Source organism: Anser anser (genome assembly GCF_964211835.1).
Source record: "Anser anser genome assembly, chromosome: Z".
Taxonomy (NCBI): domain Eukaryota; kingdom Metazoa; phylum Chordata; class Aves; order Anseriformes; family Anatidae; genus Anser; species Anser anser.
Genome location: NC_139723.1, coordinates 14,281,407 through 14,292,402, shown reverse-complemented (window position 1 = coordinate 14,292,402; position 10,996 = coordinate 14,281,407). Strand labels below are relative to the sequence as shown.

The 10,996-nt window shown below is 37.4% G+C and overlaps 1 protein-coding gene across 2 annotated transcripts in view; it reads right to left on the bottom strand.

Moving 5' to 3' along the window:
• Window positions 1–3,416: 3,416 nt before the first annotated feature.
• The window catches only part of TEK (TEK receptor tyrosine kinase), a 42,598-nt gene continuing 35,018 nt past the window's right edge, over window positions 3,417–10,996 (bottom strand). Inside the window, exons 16-24 of one of the 2 annotated variants that reach the window (XR_014576398.1) lie at window positions 10,066–10,176; window positions 9,517–9,707; window positions 9,024–9,137; window positions 7,632–7,702; window positions 6,975–7,015; window positions 6,161–6,257; window positions 5,632–5,731; window positions 5,377–5,522; window positions 3,417–4,613 (exon numbers count right to left, since the gene is read on the bottom strand). Coding sequence is in view for 1 of the 2 variants with exons in the window: in XM_083816190.1 (XP_083672316.1) it covers window positions 5,448–5,522; window positions 5,632–5,731; window positions 6,161–6,257; window positions 6,975–7,015; window positions 7,632–7,702; window positions 9,024–9,137; window positions 9,517–9,707; window positions 10,066–10,176 (800 nt within the window). In the remaining variant the exon portion in view is untranslated. Of the gene's footprint in view, window positions 5,523–5,631; window positions 5,732–6,160; window positions 6,258–6,974; window positions 7,016–7,631; window positions 7,703–9,023; window positions 9,138–9,516; window positions 9,708–10,065; window positions 10,177–10,996 lie in introns of both variants that reach the window. The other variant, XM_083816190.1, reaches the window with a different exon arrangement.

Sequence of the window (10,996 nt, the reverse complement as noted above, 5' to 3'; positions counted from 1 at the left end):
TGTTTTCTTTCTCTCTTTCCCTACCTGCTTCTCTCCACCTCTGTTTGCTTCCTGAGAGAGGGAAAATAAACCTAATCAACTTCAATGAACTACTATGTTAATTGACACAAAAAGGCACAATACTAGAAATGGGATCATTTAAGGAGCATAACAGACTGGTTGCTTTTTTAAAAAAAAAAAAAAAAAAAAGACCCTGTAGGAAGCTTTTCAACTGTGAAAATGCAATGTGCTTTACTGGCTTTATTGGGGTTCCTAAGAGCACGGTTATCTCAAGAAATAAACATGCTTATTACTTTAACTAGAATTGGACTACACTATAAGCTGTAATTCCTTGCCTCCCTCTTAAGGCAGAATTCAGCATCTGCTACCTTCACAAAGGGATGTAAGTTCAAGATTTGAAAGTCTTGTTGCCACTTCTGTGTGAAGGAAATGAAAGAAAATAAAAAGAAAATGTACAAAAATGTCTGTTTTTAAAGGACCGTAAAGATGAAGATATGCTTTACATTGATTCCTGAAAAAATATTGCATGTGGGGGGAAAATGGTCTTGACTGAGGTCCCTGTAACATGAGAAGCGTAAAGAAGATCTTGCAGTTGTCATGGGCATGCTGTGCATAATAACAAGGAGTAAACTGCATGACTAGATTTAAATTGAAGAAAAAAAAAATTAATGTGCTTGCTTTTTATGTTTTTTCAGTCTCTAGGGCATGTCTTCTGTTCTGTGATATACTTTGAGGTAATAGCTGTGGTTAGAAGTAGTGTTGTTTGTTAATTGTCCTGTCTTCAATACTCAGATTGTGGTTTAAAAAAACCAAAACACCTTACTACAGCTTACAGAATGGCTTTGAAGTGTCTTTTTTTTTTTTTAAGGAGGATGTACTTGTTACTGGATCCTGGAACTCCTAGCTTTGAAAGTGGGTCTTTTTTGTGAAGATTGCTGTTATTATTTGGCTTTGGGTGAATCTGAGGAATGAGATGAATACCTACTCTGTAGAATTTGTTACACTTTGTTGGATGACTAACACAGGTTTCTCTGCTAAATGTTAGCAGTGATCAAGCTGATAACTCAGATTTTATAGGCAATCCAAAGAACATCCGTTGTCTGATTTTTGTCCTCTTCATACCTTTTTTGTGTAGTTGAGTATTGATAAAAATACTATGCACAACATGTCAAAGAATTTTAGATTATTTTTTTTTTTTTGAAAAATTGGCAAAATGGAACAATCCTCTGATCCTGGACGTAGTGAAGTTTCGCGAAAACTGAAAGGTGTTGTGAATAGAAGAGCAGTTAGGTTTAAGTCATTGCTCCAGGGATTGAGTTATCTTTCTGCTGCTCTAAGCACACTTTTTCCAGTGTATGTTTATGATGAAGACTTTACTGCAAAATGTGACACAGCATCTTCAAGAGACAGAATTTTAGCTCATGTTTGCGAGATGTGGGAGACTTGGTGTGGTCTGATTGTAACCTGCAGTTTGGAGGGACTTGCTGAAGCTTCTGCCTCATACTGTGAGGATATCACCACCTATATTGTATGTTGTGCTGGTAAGGGAATATGTGAAATAGCTCTGAAAAGTTATAAGGAAACATAATAGTAAGTTTGCTAGATTTGAGGATTTTGATTTAGCAATCCAAAGTGCTCCAGGCTGTTTGTTCCAACTGTTGTTTAATCTGAGTTCCCCTGTGACCGAGCAGTGGCACTGCACATGGTAATGGCTGATCAGTATGTGGCTTAGGATCACAGAATGGTTCAGGGAAAGACATAATGGTGTGTTGGAAGCAAGAATGTTACGTAGCAGCACAGGGAGGGAATTAACAGTAAGAGGCAAAACTTGTATTGTTGAACTAGGCCTATGTAATTCAGTTGCTTTATCTGGGCCTCTGCTTATTTTCTGCATTTCCTCCTTCTTCAGTCTTTCAGAGATCACAGAATAGCTGAGACTGGAGGGCATCTTGGGAGATCATCTAGCCTAGCCTTCTGCTCAGAGCAAGGCTGCGTCCAGTCAGGTTTTGAATATCTGCAGGGATGGAGACCACAACCTCTTTGGGCAACCTCTTCTATGGATTGACCACCCGTAATGGAATTTCCTGTATTTCCATTTGTGCCCAATGCTTCTTATCCTGTCGCTGGATAACGCTGAAAAGAGCACATCTCCATCTTCCTAACTTCTTTCTACCAGGTACTTATGCACATTCTGATGTAATGGTCAACACTACATTTTTTTAAGCAAATGCCCAACCATTATGTTTTGGGCAGCGGAGAAGGGGCTGTGTGTGACTTCAAACATAAGTTTAAAGTCAATCTGTCCACAGAGAAGTAGGAATTGAATATACCTATCATTTGAGACGAGATGTGTTTTTCCTTTTTTGTTACTGAGGAGTAGGAGAAGTGCCACCTTTGAGCACAGTAGCTGAATTCAGACAGCCTCAGGGCAATTATGCTTTACTTTTTGGCCAGTCTAATGAGGGTAAAGGTTCTTGTTTGGACACTTGTTCCACCCCCGCCCCCCCCCCCCAATGGTGTCTGGTGAAACTTTTTGTTATTCTAGTAGGTGATGTCTGTTCTCAGAACTATTCTTAGCTTTCCTGCCAAATATGCTGTGTGCTTCTGTAGCACTTGAGATTTCCTTGGAAGTGTTAAGGACTTGTTTTTTCTCTAACTGCACTCACTGTTGAACAATCAGAACTATTGCACTGAACCAAAGTGAGAGATGGAGAGAATTTCTGCGGGAGAAGTTGTATGCAAGTGTTTCTTCTATGTGTTTGTTTTTTTTTTAAGGCTCCACTCTCTCTGAATAGGTGTCTGATAATTTCAAACTATCGATAATTCTTGACTGTAAACAGTTACCTTTCCATTGTATGTCACATACTCCTCAAAGCACGTCCAGCTCCACTTGTCTGAAATTCTTCTATTCTTTCCCAAGCATAGACTTGTCCTTACTATGAGCTTGGTAACAGTATGTGAGAAAATATGAGAAAACTATGGAAGTACTATCAAAAAGCAATGTGTAGAAGAGCTGGTGACAGAGTAGGCTTGTGCATAGAAGTAGGCAGGTGTAAATATGTACAAGTGTATAAAGGATGTTAGGACATGAGGTATTTGGAATAGTAACTGTTGGGAGCAGATAGTGTTATGCTTTTAACAGCAGAGAAACAAAGACATTTGAGGATACGGGAGGACATGGGATCTGATATAATGTGTTGTGGAAGCCGGAGCATACAACCACTAATGGGTAGGCTGAAAACCTTTTTATGCCACAAACCGCCATAAATCAGATTTTCCAGCCCTGGTTAACAGAGTAATATCTAGATATTGAGTGTGGAACACACAGTGCATGTTGCAAGTGGAGAAGCAAGTAATCTATTAATAGCTGTAGTTCTGTGATGTGTAGATCTAATAGAGACATCTCAAGCTGTGTATCGGGGTTATTACTTCTGTATATTTTTCAAATGACAACTTAAAAATAATCTTTAAATTTCATTAGAGCAAATCATAAAGTTTATGCATACCACAATGTTACCACAATGTTAACTGAGGTTCTGAAGAACATTTACAAAAACATTTAAATGCCCTTCAGATAAAATTACAGAGGACTTCAACACTTAAAATGCAGACAGCATTAAGACCTACTGGGCTGGTGAATGACTGATCTTTCCTTACATGACATTGCTTAAAATAAAAGTTTGCCACAGAAAAATGGGCTTACATCAAGTAGTAGAACAGTCAGTAGTGTCTGCTTCTCAGACGTGTGGGACAACAAGCTGTTTTGGACCCATGAAAAATTATTTACAGAAAGTGGAGAACTTCTACCAGAAGTTTTTAGCCAGCATTGACTGTCTGCCAGGGCATCTATGGAGGTCCCTTCCTGTTCATGTTGCTGACCTGTAGAAACCTGGTCAGACAGCCAAATGCAATCCCCATACTTCAAAGGTGCCTTGCCAAGTAGTCTTTTATAAAAAATACCTGGAATTTGTGGAATTTGTTTCTTCTCTCCTATTTTTGAAGAGTTCTGCTGAGGTTCCCTTAGTCCAGTGAGTCTGTGCAATCTCTGTAAACTCAGCTTGTAGCATTTGTAATTACAGTGCAAGCTCTGCCAATCTCAAGGCAGTGCACATGATCTCAGCGTCCTTGTTTGCTGCTGGACTCCCTTTTAATGAGGCTTTTAGTGCTTCTTCTATTTGAGTAAGGACTGATATATGCCAGTTACGTAACCCTGTATTCTGCTGTAGTATCCCTGCCTTGTAACCAAGCCACTCACAAACTAAGCATCAGAAGGAAACCTTTCTATTTTGTTCTCTCTAGCCTCTTCCAGGTGCCAGGGAGTGACCAGATTCACTCAGCTAGAAAGTCACCGTGATCCGATGGTCAGTTATGAGCCGGTGAGTCCCTGGGGGATAAGGGTAACATTTGTGCAAAGCATGAAATTAGCAGATGTGTGAAGTTTGAATGAGGTAAGTCTGCAGGATCCCAAGTGACTGACTTCATGCCAGGAGGTAATGCCAATCCTGTCTCTGTTTGTCTCACCTAAGGGCTGGAAGATCTTTCAGGCAGGCCAGATACCATTGTTTTGAAGCATTTTTGTAAAGCATTTCTAAGAGGCCATACCATACAACAACCTGCGTAAGGGATAAAATAAGAAAAAGTAAGTAAATCCTGCTTGTACATAACAGGTAGTAATTTATAATTATGCAGGATAATTATCAAATGAAATACAAATTGAAAAAGCCTCATTTATATCCAGGCTGATGTATTATGTTCTTCAGCCCTGTGCTTCATAATTGCTGTATGGCTGCCTCAGATAGCATCAAACACTTCAAAATATATGCCTGTTTTTAGAAGTTACGCAAACACTGTGAAACTGGATGCTGGAAAAGCAATATTATTCCTTATATCTTACAAGTGTCAGCAGAATTTTTGAACAGATTATTTCTACAACCTTACTTTTACTTTCAAATAGGAATCTTAGTATTCTTGGTCACAATACTGGATTGGCATCTGCTTGCAAATACCACTGTCACATAGAGCATAACATTTTTGTTTGAATCACAATTAAAATGTATATGAAATACTGCTGTAAGTTACTGACTTTGCTATCAGTAGCTCTTGAAAAGTATCAAACATGTCTAAGATGGCAACATGTAACGCACTACAATAATTGTAATGTATACACTTCATCTACATGACTAGAAAAGAAGAATACCCTGCATATGAAAGCAGATTTTATGACTTCAGTCTATTCCTACTCAGAGCTGTATGTACACTTCTACAGTCTGTGGAGGCAGGGGTTACTGTGTGATATACACATAGATATCTGTAGTAAAACAGTATTACTGTATTATATACAGTTAGAACTATACACGGTTCTACACAGCACATCACATTTTGGGCTCCAGCAGATTGAGTTTTGGTTTTGTTTAATACATCGTTGGTGAATGTAGATTTCTTCTGTCTTAAGCAGCTTCTTCAGCGGAGCAGTCAATGCCTGCATAGGTAAACTTCTCGTATAGGGTAGTGTTCACATAGGTCTGGGAGGGAAGCAAGCAAAGAGTGTGATACAACTTGCATTACCTCAAGAATCCTAAACTATATTGAAATTATTCATGGCCTGATTCATTTCTGTGGATTCATTCTTACCTTTCTTTCTTCTAACATCCTGTTCAGTGACACTAATATCTGAGCAAATGATGGTCTTTCATATGGTTTCTCTCTCCAGCACTGTCTCATTAGGTCATACCTTTAAAAGCAAACACCAACACAGGATGGTTTAGACACATAGGTTAGAGCTGTTAGTTCTTGTTTATTTATTATTTTTAAAAGAAAAGTGGACTTGTATACATATCTGGGTTTATATTTTCAACGTTTGGTTTCTGTCTGGAAAAAAATATTTTTCTATGGAATAATCAAGAACCTCTCTTTGAGTGAAAGCCCAGCCATATTGCATAGAGAACAGTATATTTGGCAGGAGCGGGAAGCCTCGGAAAGGGCTCATTGCAAATAACAGTGCATGCTGGGCACAAAGGGCCTGAAATAATTTCCACTTGTGTACCCTTACATTTTTAATGTAATTTTTGTTTTTATAAAAAAATTAGTTTCTTGTAGACATTGTGTATTTCCTATAGATGATGCTGTGTTCCGTTTTGTGTTTGCCGAGGCAGTTACTTACACTTCATCATCACAGTTGAGAGGCTTTTCCAGTCTGTACCCTTGAGGCAATTTCTCATAGAGTTCTGCACATGTCATTCCACAATATGGTGTTCCACCTAAAGCAGGGTTTAATCATTGTCATGAACATTACTTTTTATTTTTAATTAAAAAATGTAATTTCATAGTGATAGGAAAAACAATGACAGACTCAGTAATAGGTGAATTAGTCCAGCATTAGACAGTATGTTTTTATACCAGCCCTGTAGGTGATAAAAATTTATACTGGCTTTCATTCTTCTCTTCAAACTGTGCATTAAGCAGCATGGAAGCAGTAACAACAAAACAGTAGCTTTTCAACTACTCAAGAACAAAACCAAACCAAACCAATCAAACAAACAAAAAAAACAACAAACCCCTCAAGTTTTATTAATGTTCAAAAATTTTCTTCGACAGTACTTGGAGAAGTTTGGCAAAAAGAAGTATTTACAATGTAAATATTGACTTAAAACTGAGGGGGATGATCAAAAGCCACCCATCAATATTGTAGCATTTTGGTTTAAGGCTACAAATTGTGTGATATGCTGAATTTTACGTTTAGATATGTTCTGGGTTTTACAGTGCCATGAAAATATGGTCATGATGTTTTTCTCATTTAGAATGGTGTCTGAACTGAAAATGTGATGACTGTATTTCCAAGAAATAAGCTTCTGTCAAATGAAACAGGAAAAAAAATGCAGTGTGATGCAAAGCAAGGAACTGTAAGCAGACTGAATGAGTAGAGGTTGCTTGACCCAGATGAGTTTATTTGTGCAGAACAAAATCCACATACTTACCTAAGCTAACAATTTCCCATAATAGGACACCATATGACCATCTACAAGAGAGGAGTATTATTGAGTGCCACCAGAATGCAACAAGATACCATATTTTAAAATGGTAGGTAATTTTGCTAATAATCAGAGAACAAAAAGAAGTGTGAGTCAATCTACCTATTTTTTTTTTCTTACCAATTTTTGTGTAATTTTAGGGTTCGTAGAACTGGAGCGCTTGGAACGAGATCTTTAGCAAAATTAATTCCTTGTAAGTCCATCAGACAGAGTTCTTGACTAGACTTAAGCGCTCTCAGCAAAAATAGCACTCTTACAGAATTGCTTTGCTAAATATCAGTTCCAGGTTTCTGACTAAAATACTGATTTCCTTTGACTCACCCGAGAATTCAGAAGATTTTTTTATTTCAAGTGAGAAATACACCTCTATTAGTAACACAAATCTAATTAGCTTGTGGACACGAGTTCAGACATTTCTGATGAAATAAAAGTAACTATTTTTGCTGTTGATTTCCATTTTTTCTTGCCATTTGCTTACTCATACTGACATAGTTTGTGGTTTTTTTTGTGTTCAGTGCATGTCTTTATACTTGCTATCTAACTTTCCTTGATATTGAAAAAAAAAATGTTTATTTTAAAAAGACCACTTAAAAACATACTTACACATCACTATTAGTGGTGTAAACACTGTAATTCAAAGATTCAATTGCCATCCATCTCACTGGAAGCCGTCCCTGGAAATTATTTCATGAAAGTTGGTTTGTTGGTGGTTGGAATAACAATATAGAATCATAGCACGATTTGGATTGGATTCTTTAAAGAACATGTAGTCCACTCCACAACCCTGCCGTGGACTGGAACATCTCCCACTACACCAGGTTGCCCAAAGCCCCATCCAACTTGGCCTTGAACACTTCCAGGGATGGGGCATCCATAACTTGTCTGGGCAACCTGTTCCAGTGCCTCACCACTGTTACAATGAAGAATTTCTTCCTTATATCTAATAAAAACCTCCCTCCTTTGGTTTAAAATCATTACCCCTTGTCCTGCCACTGCATTCCCTGAGTCTCTCCTCATCTTTCCTGTAAGCCCCCTTTAGGTACTGGAAGGCTGCAATGAGGTGTTCCCAGGGCCTTCTCTTCTCCAGGCTTAGCAGCCCCAGCTCCCTCAGCGTGGCTTCACAGGAGAGGTTCTCCAGCCCATTGATCATCTTCATGGCCCTCTTCTGGACCCGCTCCAATAGATACCACAATTGAATCCCCAGCAATTGTTCTACATGTTATATTTATGAAAATTGACTATAAGCAAGTAAACTTTATTAAGTAATTAGATTTATTACTTTAATTGTTCCGTGACTTGATTTGTACGTTTACATACCGAAGGGACAGTTTAAGCTAAAGCTAACAAAATTTATCCAACCAGCATCTCAAGACAAATTGGAAATAATCCTTGTCATGCGTCTCTAAGCAGTCCCATTCCCTTGATCACCCAGTGTTATTCCTGGTCTGTGGTTGTCTGATGTTTATTAGACATCTTTCTCTTCTGTGTCTTCCAAAGTATTAGCTCTGAACAGCTGTTTTGTCAACTCATAGATCCTGGTGTGTCTGTTATTACTGTTTTGTTAACTTTGTGCTTGTTCAATAAAATTAAACCAGCTTGCCCCAGCCAGATAAATTCTGGCACAAAAATTTAATTCTCATAGCTGTTCAGATACACATTTTCATCATATATCAAATGTATGTTCTATGTATTTCTATATAGAATTGAACTAAATCTCATTACTGATTACAAAATTGGTTATTATACTACCATCCATCTTCATAGAAGTAATTTTCAATTATGTATATTATAAACATGTTATAGAGCTGATTTACAGGTAATGCATGTGTATTAATAGTTAATATAAATATTTATACATGTTAGTATATTGTAATTATATATATAATTAGTTCTGTAGTACCTATGAGTTTACATGTTTGTTTATATTACAATACAAAATAAGAAACAAGAAAACAAAAATGAGAACAGACTATATATATGGCTTTTGATTCTTACCATGGTCTTCTTAACATAAACTTCTTGACCTCTGGATAAGCCAAAGTCAGCTATTTTTGCAACATAGTTTTCTCCAACCAAGATGTTTCTTGCTGCTAAATCTCGATGAATAAACTAAAATTTAAAAAACAGAAATCACTATGGTATCTGTGAGCTTGAAACGTGTTATTTGAATGCTCTACTGAAAATTGTAAGCATTCAGAATAAAAATGAAAACCAAAACAAATGGCTTACTATGCCATTACCAAGAACATTTTAAACTTTAGCTAAAGATGAAAGCACTTAGTTACCACGTCATATGTAAGTTTGAATGCCTCCTCCTTGATTCCCTGTGACGTAGTATTTGATAGGGCTGAGTGAACACAACAAGGTAATGGTCACCTAGTATGTGCTATCAAAGCTAAAATTAAAACCTTATATTGATCTCATTTAAAAGCGTAGTCCCTGAAAAATTAATACTCTGCTCTTGGTGGGTAGAAAATTTAGGACTGACCTGTTTCTGGCTCAGGTAGTCCATCCCTCTAGCGACATCTGCTGCAAAATGGAGAAGTTGCTGAGAGGAAAGTGTAGATGCAGTACTGTTGGCAATGGCAAATGCTGGGTCTGTCTCTAGCACTCTGCTTTTCCGAAGGAAGTCCAGTAAATTTCCATGAGGGGCATATTCGATGGCAAGGTAAAGATATCCTAATGAAAAATCAGATAGTGTATCACAAAGTAAAAGACGTTCAGCAATAGTATTTGAAAACCTACACTGATATAAGTAAAGATAAAATAAACATAAAACAGATTTATGGGGAAATACCAAACAATGTAACTCCTACGTGTAACAGAGAATTTAGAACTACTGGTGAACATAATTTCTGATGGATTAACATGGACTTGTAGCTCTAACGCCAAGGGTATTTGGCTTTTTAACGTAAGTGTTGCACAGAAAAACCTGTTCATGAGCTGGTGTTTCTATGGACAATATGAATCTATACTGTTTTTGTTGTTGTTGGTTTTTAATGATTTTTTGAAGTGCATGTATTCAATAGTGTCTTACCCCGATGTTCACATGCTCCCAGAAGATTTATGATGTTGGGATGATGACCAAGTTTACAAAGGACTTCAAGTTCTCCAGCAAAGTCTCTGTGGTCATCTTTTGAGGCATACTCTGAAAATCAAATCAGTGTGTATTTATGTTTTCCTTTGAACTGAATTTAGGATTATATTGTTAATTATGAAGACTCTGGGCTGCCTGGGGCACTACAGCTTCATTCCCAATAGAAAGAGGAAAAGTCTAAGATACATTAATATTTACTTTAAAAATACGATTTTTCATTCCAAGAGGAAAAAAAGAGAGAATCTAATGTCTGTAGCAGCCATCTCCAGAGAAAGAAAGCATTTTAATATTACACATCTGTCACTTCCCTTATTTCAAAAGGTAAAAAGTCATAGCAGATCATACTGCAGCTAGCTGCCTAAAAGTCTCTCCTTTTGTGTGCTTTTGATTATTGATTATTTCTGCCTGCATGCAGACCTTGGCTCATTTTTTAATGGTGATCATATTTGAGTGTCTCCCAGTTTGCCTACATAACGATCTAGTGAATTGCAAAAAATACGTACGTTCTTGCAGTATTCCATGCATTGTAGTTCTCTCTGGAACATGGCAGTCAGGCCCAATGAGTACAAAGAAAGCAAGTGACCCTTGATTTAGTATATGTATGTACGGATGCAGAGATGTAGTTATCTGTGACTAGATGAGGTAAGTGAGATAACTAAATGCTGTGCCCCAAGGCTAGCTCAGTGCACCTGTTTCTATCAAGTGCATGTTTTAATGGCTCCTCCTTTGCAAATAAACTCACATGTGAAGTTTGTACTAGTCTGTGAAGTGCAAAATTCATAATCCTTAATGATGTTAGCATTTGAAGAGAAATATAGACCAACATGACAGAGCAGAAATGCAGTCTTTGCCGGAACACAAATCTTGGCCT